At 60.1% G+C, this 24876-nt stretch overlaps 1 protein-coding gene across 1 annotated transcript; it reads left to right on the plus strand.

The window, feature by feature from the left end:
* The first annotated feature begins 1612 nt into the window (after nt 1-1612).
* SLC6A19 (solute carrier family 6 member 19) lies at nt 1613-21482 on the plus strand. The gene is made up of 12 exons (XM_030813773.1): nt 1613-1863; nt 8698-8838; nt 10568-10705; nt 11489-11670; nt 12589-12699; nt 13078-13190; nt 15673-15801; nt 15891-16047; nt 18370-18574; nt 19063-19222; nt 20729-20891; nt 21279-21482. The coding sequence occupies exons 1-12, from the start codon at nt 1662-1664 to the stop codon at nt 21480-21482; spliced, it is 1905 nt and encodes a 634-aa protein (XP_030669633.1). The 5' UTR covers nt 1613-1661.
* The last annotated feature ends 3394 nt before the right edge of the window (nt 21483-24876 follow it).

Raw genomic sequence — 24876 nt, forward strand, 5'->3', positions numbered from 1 at the left:
GGGGCGGGGGTGGCTCTGGGTCCTTATCACCCAGCGGTGCGGACTGCGATAAAGGAACCAGGAGGCTAGCCAGAAAGTCCCGTGCCTGCCGGGAAGGCCCTGGCTGTGGAGGGAGGTGGAGGGTTAGCCGTGTGGGCAGTGGGGGCAGGGGGCCAGTGAGGGCCCCCAGGGAGCTGAGCCCAGAGGCTGAAAGGAGGCGATGAGAGGAAGGCCTGGGGAGGGGCAGGGTGTGGCACCGTCCCTGGCCCCAGGAAGGCCGGTCTGGGATTCCAGAGCTTGAGGTCTCCTGGATGGGAGAGACTTGAGGAGGCCCAAGTGGGGGCCCAAACGGGCAGCGCCCAACAGAGGAGGGCCCCCCAACTCCCTGTGTGGAAAACCAGGAGAGAACCCTGCTCTGGCTTTGGAGACACAACCCCCGGGGTAGGATCCTCTCCCGAACTCCCTGCAAACATTCCTCCGGCCCCTCCTGGACCCCGTGGTCAGCCCTGTGGCTTCCCCACAAACATTCCTCCGGCCCCTCCTGGACCCTGAGGTCAGCCCTGTGGCTTCCCCACAAACATTCCTCCGGCCCCTCCTGGACCCCGTGATCAGCCCTGTGTCTTCCCCGCATGGCCTCTCTGCTGGGGAGCAGGGACTCCATCTCCCTCGCCATCCCGTGCCCGGCACAGGACTGCCCCCCACAAAGTGCTCCACAGAAGGACAGAAACCCTGCAGTCACCGGGAAGGCGGGGATCTGGGGAGGCTGCAGGTTCCATGACGTGGGACCCCGGTGACCCCAGAGGGCCCTTGGGGACGAGGCTGCCCCAGAGGGTGGCTCTGGGTCCTGAATCTATGGCCGGGAGCCGGACTCTTCCTGCTCGATGTTCTCCAGCTCAGCCAGGGATGGGATCTGGGCGTCCAGGCTGGGGTTGGGTGGTGTGAGCTGTTGATTATGAAGTTCATTACGAACCCCAGAATGAAACTGTGGCCCAGGGGGCACAGCCACGGGAACCCCGCTCTCAGGTTGATTCAGGCCACATCCCAAGCAGACGTGGTTCCGTGGGGACTGGTGGGAAGCCGGACCCCCGAGCAGCCGTCTAGAGCCCAGAGCCTGGCTGGAGGGGCCCAGGGCCTCGATGTGCTTGGTGTGAGCAGACCAAGAGCTGCCCAGGGCCCCTGCTCCCGCTGAGCTCCCTCTCCCTGGACTGGGGTGCGGGCCGGGGATGCCTGTGCTCCAGGGAGCTGTGGAGAGGCCCACTGGGCTTCCTGCAGGTGGAGGTGTGCGGCAGCGGGGGGGGGGGTGGGGGGCTCCAAGACTGGGGCAGAGCCAGCGTCCTGTTTGTTTGCCTTGGTTCTTCCTCCCCGGGGGCGCTGGCGTTTGTGCATATTTGTGTGTGCGTTTGTGCAGGGGGAGGGGTGGCCAGCGCCCACGGAGCAGCCTCCGGTTGCCCGACGGCAGTGGGTGGCTCTGCTGGCCCCGGGGCCGGGCGTCTCTGCAGATAAGGCATTAACAGTCCCTCCGCGGACGCGCCCTGCAGATCTGCTGACGACTGGCTCCGTTCTGCCAGGTGCGTGGGGTGAGGTGCCAAAGGTTCTCTATAAAGTGCCCAGCTCCCGGCCCACGGCCACTCGCCCTCCAGCTTCTGCCCTGCCTGCTGTGTGCAGACCGTCCAGTGACCACCATGGTGAGGCTCGTGCTGCCCAACCCCGGCCTGGACTCCCGGATCCCGTCCCTGGCTGAGCTGGAGAACATCGAGCGGGAGGAGGCCAGCTCCCGGCCCCAGTGGGACAACAAGGCGCAGTACATGCTCACCTGCGTGGGATTCTGCGTGGGCCTTGGCAACGTGTGGCGCTTCCCGTACCTGTGTCAGAGCCATGGAGGAGGTAGGCTGGCCGGGCGGGGCTGCGGGCCAGGCTGTGGCCAGGGAAACACAGACACACGCAGAGGCCCTGGGCAGACGTCCTCCCTGGACCCTCCGCTCCCCAAGCACGGAGGGGAGAGGAGAAGCCACAGGGTGTGGGGGGAGCTGGGGCCCCCACGGGCCCCTGTGCCCGGTTCCTAGGCTGCTGGTGAGGAGATGGGCCTGGCCGGCACGGCCCCAGGACTTCGTGTGGGGCTCCAGGGGGGGCCCTGTGTTCCAGACTGGCAGTCCTAGAACATTCTGGCCTGAGGGTGGGGCTGGGGGAAGGGTGCTTCTCCCGGTATAGCCCCTCCTTGGAGGACGCGGGGCCGAGCCCTCCTGGGCATCACATCTTATCCCAGCCCCACAGGCGGACACACCTGCCAGTGCAGGGAGCAGAGGAGGTAGCTGGGTTGGGGGCGGGTGACCCCAGAGGAGCAGAGTGGGTGGCCGGAGCCTGTGAACTCGGGCCTGGCTCTTGAGCCAGGTGCCCTCAGGCCTGGAGGCCGGGAGCCGCTGTGCCCACCCGACACACAAGCCTGACTGCTCCTCGTTCCTCTGGCTCCTGGGGCCCAGGTGGGCATGGCCGCTGCTGGCATGGAGGTGACATTTGTGTTCCTGTCCAGTGGCCCTGAGCATCTGCAAAGTGGCTCCCAGGCCTGGCAGGGGGCTGCACCTAGGACCCCACACTTGAGGTCAGCCTTGGGCTTGGCGAACCCCAAAGCTGCTGCCCTCATAAACCTGCTGCTTTCTCAGTGGAAGGTCCAGGAGGGCCGGGCACTCTCGGGAAACAGGCTTCCTGCTGCCCTGGGGCAGTTCACGGGGGGGCCGTGAGGGTCTCAGCCTCCGTTTAGAGGAGCCCACCCTCGGTAGGCCCTGTTCTTTCTCACCATGGAGAGTTGCTGTCTCACGCGGGCTTTGTGATGTGAAGGTTTTTAAAGAAAAACAGAAAGGGGCTTTTCCTGAATCAGTTTCGCCTCCAGCATTGTCAAGGAGTTGATCATTGCCTTGGGGGGGCGGGCGCTTCAGGAGCCTCTGGTCCAGCCTGCACTTTCCACTGGAGGCGGGGTGGGGGACCTCGGCCACTCCAATACTATAGTCCCTGACAGTCCCCAAGTCTCAGCTCACCAAAGCCTCAGGGACTTCCTGGCCACTGCCCTCACCCCCTCCCCCAGGGCCCTATCATGTGGAGAAGATCCCTGCGCTCACCCACACCTTGAGTTTGTTTAGCTTGGAGGAGAAACTGAGCCACAGGCACTGGGGACGGAGGGGCAGACACACGCCTCCTGGGAATAGGAGGGGTTGGGACTGCCTGAGCCTGCCTGGGAAGTTATTTGTCTTTGCACAGAAGGGCAAGTTCTAAGACACGGGCTTGGGTGGGAATCTGATGGGGCTCCCAGCACCTCAGATAGTCCCGGCTCTGACACCAAGAGACCAGCCGCTGTGCATGGTGGAGCCTGGGAGCAAGCAGCTTTCAAGCAGCAGGTGCTGGCGCTGCACCCTGGGCCATGCTGGGGTGGGCAGGTGCGGGCAGCGGGCAGCGGGCTTCGGGCAGGTGGGCCCAGGTGAGGAGGGCCGAGCAGGGCTCTGGGATGTGCTGGGTCTCAGACGGTCCCACTCCTGGGGTGGACACCAGCAGGTCCTTCTCCCCAGACCCCAGACAAGCTGCCCCTGATCTGGCCCTTCAGCTGGGCCACCAGGTCACCTGCTAGACTCTGAGGGCCACTGTCAGCTGGGCCCCCATCAGCTGCGGCATCGCAGATGGCTCCACAGGGTTCTGGCAGTCCCTCCGGCCTGGAGGAACCCTGTGCCTTTTGGTCACGCTGTGGGGGCTGACTAGGACCCCCGCATACCAGACCACCAGCCTGAAAGCTGAAGCCCACATTGCAGCCAGAGGGACTCAGGCCAGGCGGGCAGGGCCCCGAGAATGGGAGACGGCTCTGCAGGCCCCCGGGTTTCCCAGCAGGGCACCCGTCTCCTGGTGAATCTAATCTGGGCTGTAGCTTTGCCACGAGGGAGCTTTCAGGGAGGCAGCTGAAAGGACCCGGGGACACAGGGTCCCCTCCTCTGGCTCCTGGGGGCCTCATGGGTGCCAAAACAGTGGAGCAGGCAGCGTCCCGGGGAGGCCGCACCCACAGACAGCACACTCTCTCTCTATACATCTCAGTGAGGGCTCCAGCATGCATGCCGTGTCAGTGACACCAGATTTCCTAATTGATGCGGGTCATCAAGACCAAATCGAGGGGAAGCAGGCAGCCGGGTCTTCCTGGTTCCCTCCTGGAAGCCTCCTGAGTGTTTGGGATTGTCCTTTGAGGTTAAAAACCATTTATGCGTGCCTCCGAGTCTCCTGTGTCTTAACACATTTTTCCCTCCTTGGAGAGCCTGTGCCAGGTGGGCAGGCTCAAGGGACCCTTTCCTGAGGAAGAGCATTTCCAAACTCAGCCGCCCCACTCACCTGAGCCACCTCAAGGGCGTGCTGTGCATGGGCGTTCTCACCTGGGAAATGTGTGATGGCAGAGCCCCCCAAGGGTGGTGTTAGGGGCAGGGGGCAGGTGTGCAGGAACAGCAACCGAAAGCCGTGAGGCGTGGTCAGCCAGGGCTCACCCCACTCACCCCCACCTGGGAGCACCACATCCCCACGGTGGGGCCCCACAGTGCCGGTGGCGCAGGCGGAGATGCATTCATGCCCACCTGTGTCTGTCCAGACACCTCGGTTGCCCCGTGTGTCCCCATCAGTGGCTGCTGACAGAGCCCACCCCACAGCTGGCCCCTCAGGGGCTGCCCCTCAGCTCCTCCGCACATGGCAGTGACGTGCACGTGAGCGAGGCGGTGTGCGGGAGCCTGAGGAGCCGCCCCTTCAAGGACCATGTGGCCCCAGCACAGCTGTTTCCAGCTGTCTCTTCTTTGCTGCTCAGTGCCTGGCCCTGGGGTCAGCTTTCCCCTTAGTCCATCTACAGCTAATTCTTAGCAAAAATCCATGCAACATTTACTTGGTGCCACAAACACCACCTGCTGGAGAGAGAAAAAAGGGGAAGCTTAGTCCCTGCGTGAGAACTGCAGCTCCCTCCTCCCACTCCTCCCTCTCCTGGTTTCCCACTTTTTCAAGGACAGACAGGAGGAACTGTTTCTGTGCCCAGTGTCTCTTTCCCTCTGGGTGCTTTCCATTTGGCCACGTCACCACTCCATTCTCTTGGTTACCTGCTTCCACCTGAGAGAGCCAACCTCTGCAGCGCCGCAGAGGGGCCTGGTTTCCAGGGACCTTCGCAACCACGTCCAGGCGCCCTGCACGGCCCCACCAAGCAGAACCACGCAGTGTCCCCTGGGCGCTGGCCGCCCCTTTCCTTCTCTCCTTCCTCTGCACCTCACCCCACACTAGGAAGAAGTCGCTGGGTTTAAAAGACAAATATTCATATTCTGGTGGCTTTAATTGTCAAGAATGCTTGGCTTTCCTTGAGTTTCTTGGGGCAGGGCAGCCTCCTTCGTTGCGAGCAAGGGAGGGCCTGGCTGCCTCCGGGCTGCATTTGGGGTGGAGTGAGTGTGTGCCCCCCCACCCCGAATCCTCTCTGTTCACTGCTCGATGCTGAGCCTGAGCCCCAGGGATCGGGGATTTGAGGGTCTCCTGCCCTGAGGAACTTCCAGAAAGGAGAGCCACAAGGAGCAAGGGCAACAACTGAGACTCTCTGAAGAGGGGACACCCTGGTGGGGTTTTCAAGGATGAGTAGGAGTTTCTCAATGGAGATGGAGCGATAGGAAGACCCAAGAATTTAGGGTTAGGGCGTAGTGGAGGGAAGGGAGGGGTGGAGGGCACAGGGGATCATGCACTTGCTTTTTCCTGGTAGTTTTGTCTGGAAGAGTTTCAAATCAAGCTCTTGGGGAAAAAAATCGGAGGAGCGAATCTTTTCTTATTTTAACCTAATGAGCAGACCCCGCTGGGGTCTTGGGTGTCCCTGCAGGTGAGCCTGCAGCCCCCACCCCCTCCCATGGGGACCCACTGGTGGGCGTCTCCTGCACCTGGCTACCATTCCCCTCTGCCTTTCATCTCACGATGAATCCAGCATCCCGCCAGCCCGCCCTACACACCTGGCTCTGCTTCTGCCACCTGCAGCTCCTGCTTCTGAAGGAATCTGTCCCTGGAGCCCCAGCTCAGAGAGAGGGCCTGTGTGGGGATAGAGGCACTGGGCACCAGAGGGCCCTGTTCCACTCAACAGGCAGGCACCAAGTGGACACAGAGGGAGGAGGAGAGAGAAGAGGCTTGGTGTTAAACTGGGAGAGGGAGGAGTGAGAAAGGCTGGCAGGGGCCAAGTGAGGAAGTCACAGCCGCCGGTACCCGGCTCCTCCCTCCCACCTCCACCTCCACCCACCCTCCCTCCTTCTCTCTTTCTCTCTCTCTCCATCACCCTGTCTCTATTTCTCTCCTTCTCTGTCCCTCTCTGTTTCTGTCTGTGTGTCTCTGTCTCGTTCTCTGTGTGTCCCCGTCTCCCTCTCTGTGACTCTGTGTGTGTCAGTGTCTCTGTGTGTGTCTCTGTCTCTCACACACGTGCAGTGCCATCCCCTGAGGACAGTAGTTTGGGGGCTGACATGGCCCTGCTGGCTGGGGAGACAGTGGCCGGGTCGGGGAAGGGAGGCACTGGGGATGGAATGGGGGAGCTCAGGGTTTAAGAGATTTGGTGGGAGAAGAACAAATGGAACATGTGTGTGCGGAAGGAGGGTGAGGGTGCCCGGCCTGGGGGGCGGGAGGATGATGGGGGCTTGGCTCTGCCGGTCGGGAGGGTGCAGGCGGGTGGGTCACCCATCCCTCCTGAGAGGCCCCAGGGACACGCAGCGTGAGGAGGGGCTGTCGCTGGGACCCCAGTGTCATGTGAGCATTCCCACAGCCCTCCCTCTCAGGGTTAGTCACCACGGGATAGAAAGGTGGCCCCCAGGAGACAGGACCCAGGTCGGGATCAGGCTCACAAGGGTTTGGGACCTGCACACCCCCAGGCCCTTCAGCCACAGCTGTGTTTGGAATTCTTGCGCTGTTGCAGCTGCTGACCTTGGTCCCAATGGCTGTCAGCTTCGCTGTGCTCACCCCGGCTGCAGCGTGGCCCTTCCGTCCAGCCTGGGGCAGGTGCGACGGGAGCTGCTTCCGCGTCCCCATAGCAGGGTGCTCGGGTTCAGGTAGGAGACGCACTGCGCGGTGTCAGGCCAGCCTCGGAAGCCGGGCCGCGTGGCCTGCACTCGTCTCTGCTGTTCCCTGACCCTCGTCCTTCTCCACCTTTGAGCGAAGGACCCACCGGTGTCCATGCTGCCCTGGCTGGATGGGAGCCCTGCCAACGCTGTGTCCCTCCTCACCCTCTGCCGAGCACCTTGGGCACCGTCATGATGCCCAGGAGTGGCTGCGGCTCATCCTGTGTGTAGCCTTGGGGCCTTGTGGCAGGGCTGGGAGGCCGTACGTCCACCCGCAGAGGGAGCGGTCAGGGCAGCCCGCTTGGCCGGGTGAGTGGGGTTCACGGGCACGGTCAGGCCCCTTCTCTGGGTGCTGGCTGTCGCTGAGCCCTGAGAGGAAGCTGACCTATGCTTTTCAGCTTTGGTTTTTTGAAAGAGACAGAATTTAAAGATGCGAGGAAATGTGAGTGTGAAATCCTTCTAAGCATCTGCGATTTTTCCTGAATCTCTTCTCCCGGTCCCAGGCTGACTCTGAGCCTCTGCGCCTGATGATCGCAGGAGCCACACGGCTTCCTCTCAGGATCAGCACATCCCTCTCTTTTATCTATTTCAAACCAATTTTCAAACAAACAACTCTCCAGTCAGTGAAACACTAAAAGTGGCCCTCGGTTTAGACCATGAGCGAATCACCTGTCTCCTGGCTGTCAGCGCCTGGACAGTCCCACTTTCCTGCTATGGTTCTAGCCCAGACTGAATGACTACAATTTCACACAGATTAAATAGCATCATATTTCAAAGGTGATCTTACACTGTTCCACATTAGAGAATGAGCCCCAGGATGATGGCTGAAGGTGTCCTTTTAGGGCAAAGAGGTAGCAGAGGCGGGTAGATCCTCCATAAGACGAAACCGTTGTCACAGCAGAAGCAGAAATGTCTCAACGTGGTTCTCATTTTTGCAATTTTTTATTGTTATTGAAGACATATATGTAAAATTTGCCATTTTAATCATTTTTACATGTACAGTTCAGTGGTATTAAAGACCGCCATGTAACTAGCTCCTGGGCTCACGGCCATCTTTAGAACTCTGTCTTAAGAACCAAAACGGTCCCCATTAAACCCTAACTCCCCACTGAGGCCACACACAATTGCCAGGAAACAGCCTCTCCCCACAGGCATGCCAAATCCACAGAACGTTCATTAAGCCAAGGAAGGACACGGCAGGTGCAGCTGGCACAGGTGGGGCAGGGGTGGGCACGCTGCTGTTGGAAGCCCCTGGCTGGACAGGCAGAAGCAGCTCCTCTGTGGGACTCCTGGACTGCCAGGGGGTGGGTGGGGAGGTCGATTCCCAGGCAGCGGCTGTGGTTGCATGTTGGTCAGTGCGCGAGGGGCATGGACCACACCTCCCTTAACGACCGCAATGTCCCGAGGTCCCATAGGCGACTTTGGCCTGTGTGATGGTCAGGAACGTCCAGCTGCCCAGCAGTGCTTCTAGAACGTGGAGTCAGCTCTGGCCCTGATCCCGTGGACTGGCTGCTCCATCTCAGCTCTGTTCCTACGTGGTGGGCCGGCCATATGGGGCTGCAAGGCTTGCTGTGAATGCCTGCTCCCGAGGGAGGCCTTCCTGCTCCCCCTGGAGCCGGCTGTCAGGCATGGCGGACTCCTCCCATTGCAGGAGCCTTCATGATCCCGTTCCTCATCCTGCTGGTCCTGGAGGGCATCCCCCTGCTGTACCTGGAGTTCGCCATTGGGCAGAGGCTGCGGCGGGGCAGCCTGGGCGTGTGGAGCTCCATCCACCCGGCCCTGAAGGGCATAGGTGAGTTCCTCGGAGCCACTCCACCCGGGCCCAGGGGTCACCTCTGCCGTGGAGCTGTTCCACCCGGGCCCAGGGTTCACCTTGCCGGCCTCGGCGCCCCTGCTCCGCCTTCCCTGTCTGTTTCTGGCGCAACAAAGGTCCCAGCTTCATCTCCTCCTGGAGGCCTTTGGAAAATCCCGGCCACTCCTGGTCACCAGGAACCAGACAGGCCAGCAGAGGCCACCCAAGTCCCTGGCAGCCCAGGGCCCAGGAGGGTCCAGACGCTGGACAGCAGAGTGACCACTCAAGCCCTGCCCACAGCGGCGCTCAGCGAGAGCCCAGGGCCCAGGAGGGGGCACCAGCCTCCTGTGTCCACTCCCCCACACCTAGTGAGGAGGTCCCCCCAGCACTGACATCCCCAGACATAGTCACTCATTTATAAGCTCTGGGGCCCAGGAGCAGAACCAGTGCAGCCTCACCAAGAGGACACGGCTCATTAAGGCCTCAGAATACGGGCAGACAGTGAAAGACGGAGGAGGAAAGGGCAGGGTCCACTCCAGAGAGGGGTCTGAGTCCAGGAGGCACCTGCCCTTCGGAAGCCTGCAGGCCTGGAGCAGAGCCCACACCCTCACCCCGGCCTCTCCCTGAGTCTCCAAGGCCTCCCTCCAGGCCCAGGGCAGTGCCCACGCCCTCTCGCTGAGTCTCCAAGACCTCCCTCCTCCCTCTCTCTTCCTCTCTCTGTCTCTCCCTCTCTCTTCCTCTCTCTCTGTCTCTGTCACTCTCTCTTTCCCCTCCTATTCTCTCCCTTCCCCACTCTCTCTTCCTCTCCCCTCTCAGTCTCTGTCTTTTTTTCTTTCCCCCTCCTATTCTCTCTGTCTCTTCCCCCTTCTCTCTCTTCCCCTATGTCCGTCTCTCCCTCTGTCTCTCTTCCCCATCTCACACTCACATATTCACAACACACATTTGGTTTTGAGTTTGAAACTTCAATAAAGCATGTACTACACAGCACACTTTCCATCCTGCCTAGCTGTCCCCAAATAATTGAGAACCTTCCCCTCTGCAGTTTCTGTTGTCTCCCCCTCTCATGAGTCCTTCACAGGGAAGGCTTTCCTGAAGCCCCACCACCTGTCCTGGGCCATGGGGGCTTCCCGCTTTGGGGCAGGGCCAAGTGGGCAGTCCCCCCAGCCTGTAGGCAGCAACCAGGCTATTGGTACATCAAAAGTTCTCTGCCAAGGCTGTGGCCTGGATGCACCTGCTGGAGGCTGCACTGGGCAGATGAGACCCATGCCTGGGGTGAGCCAGGCAGGCGTGTGCCAGGAAGGTGTGAGCCGGGAAGGCGTGTGCAGGGCCGGCGTGTGCAGGGCCGGCGGGTGCAGGGCAGGCGTGAGCCAGGCAGGCGTGTGCCGGGAAGGTGTGAGCCGGGAAGGCGTGTGCAGGGCAGGCGTGTGCAGGGCAGGCGTGAGCCAGGCAGGCGTGTGCCAGGAAGGTGTGTGCTGGGAAGGTGTGAGCCGGGAAGGTGTGAGCCGGGAAGGCGTGTGCAGGGCAGGCGTGTGCAGGGCAGGCGTGTACAGGCTGCACCACGGCATCAGCTGCACGATCCCGGCCTGCACTGGGTCTGCCCCTCAGATTCTGGAGTAGCCCGTCCCGGCCATACGCTGTGCCAGCCCTGGGACCTCCTGCTCAGAGTGGGGACGGGCGGCCAGTGGAGGGCGTGCCTCGGCCCCAAGCCTCAGCAGCAGCCTCCCTACAGGCCTGGCCGCCATGCTCGTGTCCTTCATGGTGGGACTCTATTACAACACCATCATCGCCTGGATCATGTGGTACTTCTTCAACTCCTTCCAGGAGCCTCTGCCCTGGAGCGAGTGCCCGCTCAACGAGAACCAGACAGGTGAGTCCTTGCAAGCAGTCCCGTCCGTCTCACCTGTGGGGCTGCCGCGCCTCTCACAGCAGGCACGTGGCTTCACGAATCTCAGGTCAGGCGTGGCAGAAACCAGAGCCCCAAGGCAACAGGGTGTCAAAAAATGACAGCACGAGAGAAAAGGCCTTAGAAGTGGTGGCTCTCGTGTCGGGGGTGTGGTGGAGGATGAGGCCCTTGGGAAGAAAGCGTGGGAGCCCAGGGGTGCTGTGCCTGCTCTGAGGGCCCCCAGTCACCAGCCTGGAGCCTGGGGCTGCTGGGAGGCTGCTCCCTATTCTCCAGGAAGGGACATGGTGTCAGGACTGCTGCCTCCCGCCCCATGCATCCCTGCGTTGCTCCACACAGGTGGGTCTGTCCTGCCCATGTGGGCCCCGTGCGCATTGCCCTCCCACCCCGGCCCTTCCAGAACCCTCTTGCCCAGGGAGGGAGCGTAGGGGGCAGACCCTCTACGTGTGACATGCAGTCAGCTCACTGCGATTCACATGTGGCCCTGGGGCCTGAACGGCTTGGTCATCACTGGCTTCTGGTCCGACTAGCACAGCGGGGCCAGCGGGGCTTCCCTGCAAGCTACTGCCCTGTCAAGGCCGGCAAGATGGCCCCCGGGGTCATGTGTGCCTGTGTTCATGTGCACGTGTGGGTATGTCACTGGTGTCAAGGCCTCTGGAGTGTGGCTGGCATTTCTTCCAGCTCAGGGCCTTCCATTCTCCTCCCTTGGGGGACCCGTACCCTGAGGTGTGTGAATGGCCCTCTCCCCAGAGTATGTGGATGAGTGTGCCAGGAGCTCCCCTGTGGACTACTTCTGGTACCGAGAGACGCTCAACATCTCCACGTCCATCAGCGACTCGGGCTCCATCCAGTGGTGGATGCTGCTGTGCCTGGCCTGCGCGTGGAGCGTCCTGTACATGTGCACCATCCGCGGCATTGAGACCACCGGGAAGGTACTGCATGGGCCCGGCCAGGCTGCAGAGGGCGGGTGCGGGCAGCCCTGCCTCCGGCCGGCTGCACTCTAAAACCCAGCTCTGGGGGTCCCGGGCTCCGCCTTTCCTCAGACCCCACCAAGAGAGCTGCCTTTGCCCTTAGGCTCACTGGCCTGGGTGGGAGGGGCCCTGCCTGCCCCAGGTTTCCTGAAATGACCAGACTTGGGGCCCCAGGAACTTGGCGTTGGCCCACACGACACTTAGCGTTCTGTAGGAGTAATACAAACTACCAGAAAGAGTTAGACGATGATGATGATGATGATGATGATGATGATAAAACAGGAAGGTGGAAATGGAAGAGTGAGGCTCGATCTTCCCCTACGTGGGAATCTTTGGTACGAGGTCCAGAGCGGCCAGCCCTTTCTCCTGGTGGGCCGGCAGTCTGTGAGGCCCTGCCCCGCTCCCCACTCGTCCCACATGCCCCACCGGCCGCAAGCCCGGCCCCCCTCCGCACCATCCCACATACCCGGCCCCCCGCAGGCCCTGCCCCCGATCCCCAACCATTCCACATACCCGGCCGCCCACAGGCCCTGCCTCCCATCCCCATTGGTCCCACATGCCCGGCCCCCCGTCGTCCTGGGCCCTCTTCCCCAGATGCCCCAACCCCCGTAGGCCCGGCCCCCCTCCGCACCATCCCACATACCCGGACTTTGCAGGCCTGGCCCCCCATCCCCATCCATTCCACATGCTCCGCCCCCTGCAGGCCCCGCCCCCCACAGCCCCTGCCCCCATCCCCACCCCTCCCACATGCCCTGTCCCCTCAATAGGCCTGGCCCCCTCCCCACCCTTCTGGCAGCCCCGCTTCCCCCATGCCCCGCCCCCACGTGCCCCGCCCCCCGCCCGCCCGGCCCCCCCATCCACGTGTCCTGCACCCCGCAGGCCGTGTACATCACCTCCACGCTGCCCTATGTTGTCCTGACCATCTTCCTCATCCGAGGCCTGACACTGAAGGGCGCCACCAAAGGCATCATCTTCCTCTTCACGCCCAACGTGAGTCCCCCAGGCTGCCCTGGGCCCAGACCCCGGGAGAGGCCTGGCTGCCCTGTGCCCCCGCCAGCTTCAATACCAGCTCTCACCCACGGGGACAGGCAGCCTGCTGCTCGACCAGTCCCAGGCCTGAGGAGGTCAACGGGGCCAGCGAGGGCAAGGCCTGTCCCTGGGGCCTGGGACAGCTTCTGGGAGGGTGGCTTTGCCCTGTGAGCCAACGGAGCCCCCACAGGGAAGGCATAGCTGCCACCCCAGGGGGCCTGGCCTGTCCTGACCACCCCGATAGCCTCGACTCTCCCCAGCCTCCCTGGGAGCACACCCCCCCAGGTCCCCATGGCCCCATCTGCACCGCGAGTGGCTGAGGGTCTCCATATGGCACAGGTCACGGAGCTGGCCAACCCGGTCACCTGGCTGGACGCGGGCGCACAGGTCTTCTTCTCCTTCTCCCTGGCCTTCGGGGGCCTCATCTCCTTCTCCAGCTACAATTCTGTGCAGTGAGTGCGGGCGTGGAGGGCCTCAGTTTCCCTCTCAGTCCTGGGGGGATCTTGCTGGCAGGATAAAAGACAAGGTGGAAAGCGCTCTGTGGCTGTGTGGCCGGGGCCTTGCTGCCCCGATGGCCCCGTTCCCTCCTGCTATGGGTCCATGCGAGCTGAGTCTAGAGTGCAGCGTGTGGAGGAGGGGCCAGTCTCCCTGCGAGGAGGGCCAGGAGCCGGGCGCCTGCAGCTTTCCCCACACCCGTCCCTCCACGAGTCTGGTGCAGACCCCTCCTGTGCTCTCCCCAGTTCCCTGCTCCACACCCACATCACTCCCAGCCCACCCCTGGGCATCCCAGGCCCCCAGACATGTGGCGCCCCCGACGCCCTCCACGTCCCCTACCAAGGTCTGATCCTTCCACTGCCCCTTCCCCACATACCCACTGTGCTTCCCAATGCCCCGGGAAGGGTGCATACCCTGGAGTCCCCAGCAGCGTCTGGGAGGAGCACAGCTGGTGTCAGTTAATTTCCACTCGCATTTATGAAGCACCTACTGTGTGCCCGACCTGGTGCATCAGGACCTGCCCTCAGTGACCTGTGGCTCTGCAGATTGACAAGCAAGTGCAGAAATTGTCCTCTGTGTGGTGACCAGAATTTCAGAGCAGAAGGGGCTGGGGGTGAGGGAGGACTCCTAGGGGTCAGGGTGGCCCTCCAGGCTGGGAAGGTGCGATTGGAGTCAGACACAGGGGACCCTCAGTGCAAGGGGGCAGGGCCTGGGTAGGGAGGGTGGGGCCTAGACTGGACGGGGGCCTGGGTAGAGAGGGCAGGCCCTGGGTGTGAGGGGCGGGGCTGGGCAGGGAGGGCGTAGCTGGGGCGTGGCTGGGGCTTGGCAGGTGTAGAGTCCAGGCAAGGAGGGCTGGGGTGCAGAGGGAGATGCACTTGGAGGCACCTGCAGGATGGGGTTGGGGGCAGAGAGGGGGTTGGAGGGACAGAAAGGACCCTGGAGTCATTCTGCGAGCACTGGGTGGAGCAGTGAAGCCCCACGAAGGCCTCAGAAGCTCCCCTGGGTGCTGAGGGCAGGTGCTGGGAGGACCCCTGGGCACTGCAGGCGCTGGGGCAGGGCCGAGGCAGGATTGAGGACTCTGACTTTTTTGTGGCGTGGCTGAGGTGGAACTGAGGGTGAATTATTTTTATAAAGCTTTATTCAGATAACTCGAATACCACACAACTCCCCCATTTGGAGTGCCCAGTTCAATGGTCTTAAGTACATTCACAGAGTTGTGAAGCCAGCCATCAGCACTGTCCAGTTCTAGAAGGTTCCAATCAGCAAAAGCTCCAAGTATGTGAGCAGCTGCTCCCCAGTGCCCTGTCCTCCTGCCCCAGGTGAGCACTGATGCGCTCTCTGCCTCTGTGGCTGTGCCTGGTCCGGACATTTCCTGCGAATGGGGTGGCCACATTGCTACAGCCCTATGTCTGATCCTTGCACGGGGCACAACATCCTCAAGGCTCATCCCATCACAGCCAGCATCAGAGCGCCATTCCTGTTTAGGGCTGAACAATATTTCATGGTGTGCGTGGGCTCTGGTTTGTGCGTCATCCATCTATGGCTACGTTTTGGCTATTGTGAGTCATGCTGACATGAGCCTGCATGTACGCGTTTTTGTGGATGCATGCTTTCGTTCTTCTGGGTGTGCACCTAGGAGTGGAGTTGCCACGTCACGCGGGCCTCTGTGTGCAGTCCTTTGAAGAGCTGTCAGGCTGTTTTCCACAGTGGCTGCACCACTCATGTTCCCACCAGCATGTAGGAAGTTCCAGTTTCCCCATGTCCTCACCAACACTTGTTATTGTCTGACTTTTGTTTCTGGCCATCCCAGCAGGGGTGTGGTGAGGTCTCATTGCAGTTTAACTGGCATTTCCCTGAGACTAACAGATTTGGCTTTTGATGGAAGCATCTGGAAGGATGGTGTCAGCATCAACCGAAATGGGAAGGGTGGAATGGGCTGGCTGGGTTGGGTCAGGGAGGTCGGGGCTTGAGTTCAAGACACACTGAACACAGGGTACCTGTAGGAGATGATGAGTCTCAGCTGCCGAGCAGCTGGACAGGACGCCTAGGGTGGGGACTGGGGGAGAATGGATGTGATGTCTTTGGCCTGGAGCTGTCCCTAGAGGCTTGATGGAAGTTACTGCAGGCACAAGATGGGGAGGGAAGAGACCTGAGCTCTCTAAACAGAGTGGTCTGGGGAGTCAGGAGCAGTCATAGCCCTGGGCAGACCCTAAGCTGAGGCCAGGTCAGCAGGGGACCAGGCACTGCCCTGGGGGCACCTCTGCATCCCCTGAGCCTGCTCGGAGTGGGGCAGGGGCTCCGACTGCCTCCCTGTGTCACTCAGTGGCTCAGCCTCTTACTCCTGGGGCTGGCGCTCTGGGCAGGACGCAGATGCTGCCCTGTGCTGTGTCCTGACCAGGACCCCATTGCCAGCCACCATGACACTGGTCTCGTCTGCAGCAACAACTGCGAGATGGACTCGGTGATCGTATCCATCATCAACGGCTTCACATCGGTGTACGTGGCCATTGTGATCTACTCCATCATTGGGTTCCGCGCCACGCAGCGCTACGACGACTGCTTCAGCACGTGAGTGGCCGTCCCGCGATCCTGGTGCCTTGGGCTGCGCCTCCAGGAAGCCTCCCAGCCTCCCTGGACGGCCTCGATCTGACCTGCAGGAACATCCTGACCCTCATCAACGGGTTCGACCTGCCTGAAGGCAACGTGACCCAGGAGAACTTTGTGGAGATGCAGCGGCAGTGCAACGCCTCCAACCCCGCGGCCTACGCGCAGCTGGCGTTCCAGACCTGCGACATCAACTCCTTCCTCTCAGAGGTAGGTCTGTTCTGGAGCTCGAGGCAGGGAGAGGACACCCCTTGCTGGCACCTCAGAGTCCGGCCTCCCCTGGGCCCCTGGCCTGTGGAGGACGCAGATGCTGAGCTTCAGCCGGGAGGCCCAGCTCCCACTGTCTGCTCTGCCTGGTGTCCAGGGCTCTTCGGTCTGGGGCGCTGGTGTCTGTCAGTCCACGAGATTTCACTTCCGAGGTTCCTGTTACACTCAGAGGCATAAGCTCAGAGGCAGGAGCTGGGGAACACCATGGGCTGCCCCTCCATTCTCTCCCATCAAACACACAGAACACCCCCTGGGGCCATCTGTAATACGATGACTTCTATCAACATTGAAAGAGTTTTTGTAGCTGTTTTTGAACTTGTGTGGCCACCAGGATAGGTTTTATTTTGGACCGGCCGGCGAGGCTCAGCCACGCTGATACTGAGGATACTCCATGTAACAAGTGTTTTTGAATACTATTTCTATAGTTAACGAAGTTTAGATGCTGTTATAATTAAAGGTCAACATTTGCCGATTTTAATTATGCAGCGTTCTTTTGGGGAGCCACCCCATATTTTGCGTTCATGAGGCACTTCAGGGCCCAGTGCTGCTTCTCCAGTGGCCGCTGAGAGAAGAGCTGGGCAGAGCGAGTCATTTCCGCACCAGCTGGAGCCAGGCAGAGGGCTCCGCGGCCTCTCCCGACCCTGTTCCACCAACTGCAGGAGGCCTCCAAGTGCAGGATGCGCAGGCAGGAAGGACCCAACGGGGCCGTCTGGTTTAAATGTCTTTTTTATTTTATTATTTTATTTTTTTTAAATTTTTTTTTGAGACAGAGTCTTGCTCTGTTGCCCAGGCTGGAGTGCAGTGGCGCGATCTCAGCTCACTGCAAGCTCCGCCTCCCGGGTTCACGCCATTCTCCTGCCTCAGCCTCTCTACTAGCTGGGACTACAGGCGACCGCCACCACGCCCGGGTAATTTTTGTACTTTTAGTAGAGACAGGGTTTCACCATGCTGGCCAGGATGATCTCGATCTCCTGACGTCGTGATCCGCCCCCCTCGGCCTCCCAAAGTGCTGTGATTACAGGTGTGAGCCACTGCGCCCGGCCTAAATGTCTTTTTTAAAAGCAACTTTAGTGATGTATAATTATGCACCGTGAAATTCACCCATTTTCAGTGCCTTGCACAGCCACGTGCAGCACCCCCGTCCGTGCCCACAAGGTTTCCGTTTGCCGTTGCTCCCCACCCCTGGCATCCCCAGGCACCCCCTCTGCTGCTCTGCCCACCTGCCTTTTCTAGAAACGCCACAGAAAGAAACCCCATGTGCGTGATCTCATGGCAGAGCTGCCCTCGGCAGTGCCATTCCGAGAAGCACCAGAGTTGCTTCAGGTTGGCGCCTCCATCCTGGCGCCTCCTCCTGCCTCCTCCCACCTCCCACTCTGCACTAAAGAGCAGCATGCCTTGTATGCATGTGCTGCCGCCTCCTTCTGACAATTTCCTTTTAAACTCTTCAGAGCCCTCCACAAGCCATGTCCTGCTGTGTAAGGGGTTCCACTCTTGTCTCTGGAACTCACATAGATGTGTTAAGCGGCCATGGAGGACCCTGTCTTCGGATGGGTCCTTGAGTCCTGCCGTATCCAATCCCTGAGCCAGTTCCCTGCAGGGAGCCCCAGGGAGCTGGGCAGGTCCCTCGGCCTCATGGGTGGAGGTTTTTCTCCGGAGATTTCGCAGCTAGGACCGGTGATCACCAGGACCGTGATGGGCCAAGGCCTGGTTCTCGGTGATGGTCTGGGACCAGACACAGGAGCACGAGGTCAGCCCTGGGGCCTCCGGGTGGCGGCGCCTTGGTGGTTCTTACCCAAGAGGCTGTCTGTGGGCACAGCCTGCTCCAACCCGGCCGTCAGCCACCTGACTTCCGAGCATGTCCAGGGCATGCGTTTATTAACAGGCGACTCGCGTAACACCTCGGGTACGTGGCTCAGCGCACCGGATCAGGGCTGTGCAGGCTGTGAGATCTCAGAAGCTCCCTGTGTTGGGAGAGCCCGTCTGTGGGCAGAATGGGGCTCTGAGTGCCGCTTGGTGATGGGATCCACGTGCTGGTCCTGATGCATAGTTCAGCTTTTGAAAATACACTTTGGGCCTAAAACACAAGATCTAGCTATTTCATGACAGCTCAGACCTGCCCGCCCCATGCTGCGTGGCTTGGTGATGCACAAGACCTCGGGCGGGGAGGAGAGGGAGCCCATGGAGGGCAGAGGCCCTGGTGACTGTGCATCATCCGTGCAGGGCATGGAGGGCAGAGGCCCTGGTGACTGTGTGTCATCCGTGCAGGGCGTGGAGGGCACAGGCCTGGCCTTCATCGTCTTCACCGAGGCCATCACCAAGATGCCGGTGTCCCCACTGTGGTCCGTGCTCTTCTTCGTTATGCTCTTCTGCCTGGGGCTGTCATCTATGTTTGGGAACATGGAGGGCGTCGTTGTACCCCTGCAGGAACTCAAAGTCATCCCCCCGAAGTGGCCCAAGGAGCTGCTCACAGGTACATGTGCAGTCGGGTGCAGTCCCCATGGCAATGGTGCCACCTGTGGAATGGCAGCCCCCGGGTGTGTGAACAGCCCTGTCCCCGGCCGTGTGTGCAGCCCCCAGGTGTGTGAACAGCCCTGTCCCCGGCCGTGTGTGCAGCCCCCGGGTGTGTGGGCAGCTCTGTCCCCGGCTGTGTGTGCAGCCCCTGGGTGTGTGAGCAGCTCTGTCCCCGGCCGTGTGTGCAGCCCCAGGGCGTGTGGGCAGCTCTGTCCCCTGGCCGTGTGTATAGCTCCTGGATGTGTGAACAGCTCTGTCTCCCAGCTGTGCGTGCAGCCCCCAGGTATGTGGGCAGCTCTGTCCCCAGCCGTGTGTGCAGCCCCCAGGTGTGTGAACAGCTCTGTCCCCCAGCCGTTCATGCAGCCCCCGAGTGTGTGGGCAGCTCTGTCCCCCAGCCGTTCATGCAGCCCCCGGGTGTGTGAGCAGCTCTGTCCACCCGGCCTGCAGGCCTCATCTGCCTGGGGACATTCCTCATTGGCTTCATCTTCACACTGAACTCCGGCCAGTACTGGCTCTCCCTGCTGGACAGCTATGCCGGCTCCATTCCCCTGCTCATCATCGCCTTCTGCGAGATGTTCTCTGTGGTCTACGTGTACGGTGTGGACAGGTAGGGGCCACGGTGGGGACAGACGCCTCTAATGCAGAAAAGCCAGGTCACAGGGCATTCCTGTGAGTGAGGACCCGGGCCGTGTTCAGGGTACGGAGGGAGAGTCTATGACTCGGGGCCTCGGCCGGCCACAGAGGCTGGTGTAGACCTGTCCTGGCAGGAGCAGAGGGCATCAGCAGGGCCCTGGCATGCCGATAATGGGAGTTTTGTGTTGCTGAAAGCCAGGAAGCCTGGTGGAGCCCAGACCTTGGCAGTGCCCACCCAGAGAGTCAGAGCTGCATGCTCGAGGCCACTGCAGGGCCCACCGCAGGGGATGCTCCTTGTGTGTGTGTGCGGGGGGAGGGGTGGGGGGTGGGGGGAGTGCTTTATTTCCCTGATGCTCCAGGCCTCTTTAGGGCAGAGAGGCTCCAGCAGTGTGGTAGAGCCTCAGACAGGGACTCTTGGTTGGAGCCACCACAACTTTAGAAATAATCAGACAAGGCCAGGCACGGTGGCTCACGCCTGTCATCCCAGCACTTTGGGAGGCCAAGGTGGGCAAATTACTTGAAGTCAGCAGTTTGAGACCAGCCTGGCCAACGTGATGAAACCCTGTCTCTACTAATAATACAAAAATTAGCCAGGCATGGTGGTCCATGCCTGTAATCCCAGCTACTCGGGAGGCTGAGGCAGGAGAATCGCTTGAACCTGGGAGGTGTAGGTTGCAGTGAGGGGAGATCGCACCACTGCACTCCAGCCTGGGTGACAAAGCGAGGCTCCATCTCAAAAAAGAAAAAAAAAAAAGAAGAGGAAGAAAAGAAATAATTGGACAGACTCAGTTAACATCGAGCAGGCACAGCCCTGCAGGCTCCTGGCTTGGGAAAACCCCAGCAGTGGGATTTGCAGGATGCAAGGGCAGTAAGCCCTTGCCGGGTGCGAGGTGCATGCCTAACCATCTAAACGTGGAGCACGTGGGACCAGCTCCTCCTCACACGCTTCTGCAGGGACCACGGGTCCCCACCTGGACACTGCAGGCCTGGGACCGGCTTGGGTGTAACCCTCTCCCTGCTCCATCCTGATTTCTGCAGACGATAAACTCCTTTGTGCAGAAGAGGGATCAGCAGAGGATGGGAATTGAGCCATAGGGTGGGGAAGGTGTGGGGTTTTCCAACTTCAGGGTGCTGCTAAGGAAGGAGAGGCTGGGGGTGTCTGGCGGCGTTCCCTCCTCCAACACCCCATTCTGCACTGGTGACCACCTCAGATGTGGGTGAGGGCGAGGCACCTCTGACCATGGGCAAGCCGTCGAGCACTGGCTGGTGGCATCATAGGGCAGAGACAGCTGCTGGCCGTGCCCACAGAGGGGTCTGCTTGAGGAGGCACCCATGGCCAGGAGGGAGGGATCAGACCCTGGCGAGGGGAGGCCGGACACCTCGCAGCACGCCATCTGTTCGGGTAGCAGAATGCACAGAAAGCTTGGCGAGTTGAAGCCCAGCTGGTGGCAGCAGTGACAGCTGTCTCTGGCCTTGGCAGGTTCAATAAGGACATCGAGTTCATGATCGGCCACAAGCCCAACATCTTCTGGCAAGTCACGTGGCGCGTGGTCAGCCCCCTGCTCATGCTGTTCATCTTCATCTTCTTCTTCGTGGTCCAGGTCAGCCGGGAGCTGACCTACAGCATCTGGGACCCTGGCTACGTAAGTGCCCCGGCAGCCGCCTGGGGTGGGGAGAGGAAGGGGGAAGGGGAAAGGAGGACACTCATCCACACACATGGCGCATGCACACACAATACACACACCCACATACATGGGCACACACACTCACACTCAGGTGCAGTCCAGCCACCACCCCACGCATCTTGCTGGTTCCCCCCTCCCTGACACCAATGTGTCACGCCATCCCAGGAGGGGGGTGGGTGGGCTGGGAGTTGGGAGGTAGGGGAAAGGGAAAGCTGGAGGAGCCCCAGGCCACCCTGTCCGCCCCACAGGACGGGAGGTGAGAGTCATGGGGTGAGGGGCCTTTGCCCCAAAGTGAACCCCGCTGGCTCCCGAGATGCCTACTCACCCATGGGGCTCTCTCCCCAGGAAGAATTTCCCAAATCCCAGAAGATCTCCTACCCGAACTGGGTGTATGCGGTGGTGGTGATTGTGGCCGGAGTGCCCTGCCTCACCATCCCTGGTTATGCCATCTACAAGCTCATCAGGAACTGCTGCCAGAAGCCAGGGGACCGTCAGGGGCTGGTGAGCACGCTGTCCACAGCCTCCATGAACGGGGACCTGAACTACTGAGAAGGCCCATCCCACGGCGTGCCACACGCTGGTGTCAGGGAAGGAGGAACCGGCAAGACCTGTGGGGTGGGGGCCGGGCTGCACCTGCATGTGTGTGAGCGTGAGTGTATGCTCGTGTGTGTGTGTGTGTGTGTTGTACACGCATGTGCCATGTATGCAGATATGTATTGTGTGTGCATGTACATGCATGGGCACTGTGTGAATGTGCACATGTGCGCACACATATACATGTGTGTGGGTGTGTGTATTGTATATGCATGTGCCATGTGTGCAGATGTGTGTCATGTGCGTGTGCATGTACATGTAGGGACATTGAGTGTGCAAGTGTGCATGCATATACATGTGTGTGCAATATTTGCTGCCCATGTGTGCATGCATGTATATATGGACATACATGCCTGTGTTGTGTGTGGTGTGCATATATGTGAACACACGTGTATACATGCACATGTGCTCGTACAATGGTGTCCACATGCATGCATGTATGTATACCTGTGAGTGTATCTACATGCATGCAATTGTGTGTATGTGTGTTCTGTGTGTGTGCTTGCATGTATATATGCACATGTGTATATGTGCATTTATGCCTGTGTGTGTATATGTGAGCATGTGTACGTGTGTGTATACATGCGTGTTGTGTATATGTGTGTGTCTATACCTGTTTGTGTATATGTGTGTGGCGTGTGCTCGTGTATGTGCATATTCAGGCAGGTGTGCATTTGTGCATGCCTGTGTGTGTGTATGTGCGCATATGGACACGTGTGGATATGCGTGCGTACACATCAATGGGATGCATGCCTGCCACTCAGGGCCCAGCTACCCTCTGTGTTTGTCCTTGCCACAGTCACGGGGCGCATGTGCAGAGGGGAGCAGACCACTGGGGACGTGCTGCGCCCTGCACATGCCCAGGGGAAGCAGAAGCTGCAGCTGGGGTGGGGGGCAGCACCTCTATGCTTCATCTCTGTGGATGGCAGGAGACAAAAACACAGGTTACTATCTTGGCTCCTGGGAGCGACACATGCTGCCCACCTCCACCCTTCCCCTTCCCTTTGGTGTTGACCTTCGACCTGGGGGCTCCCAGGGCCCTGTAGCCCTCGATCGGGAGCAGCCTCTTGGAAGCCGGAGTGGGCAGTTGCTGGCGATTCTGAGAAAACTTGGCCACGTCTTCTGGGGCCCTGCCTCCAGTCGGCCCCTGCGGAGTCTCTGCGTTCTGGCCATCTCCCGGCTTAGTGAATGCCAGCCATTTAATCATTGCCCCTGCCGCCACAAATAGATGAGCAGTTAAATAAAACTCAACTTGGCATAATTCAAGGCAAATACCACTCTGTGCATTTTCTTAAGAGGACATGAGCTGTGTGAATTTTTAGCCAGCCTTTGGAAAAGATGGGTTACAGGGTAACTCAACCCTGGCTGCCATCCTTGGGCACTCTGTGTGTCCAGGGCACCTTGGAGGACCATGCAGCCCCCAGAAGCCTCCAGCCCCTGCACCACTCAGTGAAGCCCAGCCTGGCGCCTGCCCTGCCCCCATCACGGGATGGGCCCCCATTGGGATTCAATGTTCCATCTCAGCCAAAGGCAGTCGGCACTTGGGACATCTGCTTCAATGGACAGGTCACCTCTGCTTTGCATGAAGAATCTGAACGCTTACATTAAACTGATGTTCTGAGAATTCCTATGGACAGGTCACCTCTACTTTCCATGGAAGATTCTGGATGCTTACATTAAACTGATGTTCTGAGAATTCCTACGGACAGGTCACCTCTGCTTTCCATGGAAGAATCTGGACACTTACATTAAACTGATGTTCTGAGAATTCCTACAGGCAGGACTGAAAGGCTGGTGTGTGCCGGTGTGATGTTCCACCCACAGAAACCTGGTCACAATCTTCCCTGCCAGCATCCCATCCAGCGGTGACTGCACACACTGAGTCCTCCTACCAGCATCTTCCTCCCCTGCTGACTGTCACTGGGCCCTGGGATGTGCAAGACTCCACAGCAGCAGAGGTGGGAGGAAATATCACAGCCTCTGCCCTCGGCTGTGATGCCACCGAGGGGCTCGCCTGCTGATGGCTTCAACAGGGTCTCACCTCATCTTTTCCTGCTCTTGGACCCTCAATCGAGAAAATTCCCATCAGTGCCCCATTAATATGCTGCCCTGTGGCGTCCGCCCAGGAGGCCCTGCCAGGCGTGCACAGGTGTGCATTGGTGTACCCTGGCATGCATAGGTGTGCACTGGTGTGCCCTGGCATCCATTGGTGTACCCTGGTGTGCCTGCCATAGGACCCTGTGCGGGAGCTCCCATCCCATCTACATCTCCTGATTCATGCGTTGTTTCGTAGGTTTCAATGTCTCCGTAAATGTGGTAGAAATGCAGGTTCTATGGGCATATAGTGTACGTTTCTAAATAAATCCCTTCTATTTAATATTCTCACCCTGAAAGTTACTGTTGTCCAGACGTAAAGGGATGAGTGAGCCAGTGACCTCAGAGGGGATGGTGGGGACGGCAGGTCCAGCTCCTTCCTCCTCCTGGGGGTCTGGCTTTGGGGGCTTGCTCTGAAGAGACCATGGCCCAGGCCTGTGGCCTCGTGACGGGGACCAACCAGCTCTTCTCATCTTTCCTGACACTTCCTCTCACTCGAATAAGAACCTTCCAAAAATGTGTCCACCTGGGCCCCTGCCCTGGGACTCATGGATTTGGAGTTGTGGCCACATGGTTGAGGGGTGCAGTGTCCAGTGGAATGGGGCAATTGCAGGCCTGGGGGCCCTTGGCCTGTCCCTGGCGGGAGCATCTGCAAGGAGGAGCCCCAGAGTCCAGGGAGCACTGTGGGGAGCTCCTTAGAGCTGGACTCACCCGGCGTCAGCTCGTCAACTCTCCACCCACGGACAGGGGTGCCCCGAGCACAGGAGAGGACTCAGCCCTCTGCCCCCACGCACGGTGGGTGCCTGTCACCCTGTCCTGCCCAGCAGCCTGAGGGCAGCAGTGGGTGTGAGGGCAGCCCCCGGCCTCCCAAGAGCAGCCGAGAGGATCCCTGCGGGCATCCGGGCTTCGGGTGCATGCAATCTGATCTGAGTTGTGTCTGACAGTGACAGAGTGACAATCTACAAGTATCTCAAGATCAAAAGGTTAAATAAAACATAAGAAATTTAAAACAATTAAAACATGCCTCAGTCTTGGGAATCCTGGTGTCCGCAACACAAAACTTGAGGCTGTCCTCGCAAACGGTCCTCATGGTGCTGGGGGTGGTGCCAGGCCCGGCGTTTGCCTGGAACACAGAGCGTGAGAGAAGGAGCAGAGGACGTGGGTGCCAGGGAAGGACCCCGGTGTCAGAGCCAGGGCCTGGGCCTGAGTTACCCATTAACGGCGCTCCACTGGTTTTCCTTTAAAGAAATGAATA

Source organism: Nomascus leucogenys, chromosome 6, assembly GCF_006542625.1.
Source record: "Nomascus leucogenys isolate Asia chromosome 6, Asia_NLE_v1, whole genome shotgun sequence".
In the NCBI taxonomy this organism is placed as follows: domain Eukaryota; kingdom Metazoa; phylum Chordata; class Mammalia; order Primates; family Hylobatidae; genus Nomascus; species Nomascus leucogenys.

Coding starts and splice junctions, on each gene's coding strand:
- SLC6A19 (XM_030813773.1), top strand. CDS start 1,662: ATGGTGAGGCTCGTGCTGCCCAACCCCGGCCTGGACTCCCGGATCCCG. Junction 10,706..11,488: donor GCTCAACGAGAACCAGACAG/GTGAGTCCTTGC, acceptor CCCTCTCCCCAG/AGTATGTGGATGAGTGTGCC. Junction 19,223..20,728: donor TACGTGTACGGTGTGGACAG/GTAGGGGCCACG, acceptor TGGCCTTGGCAG/GTTCAATAAGGACATCGAGT.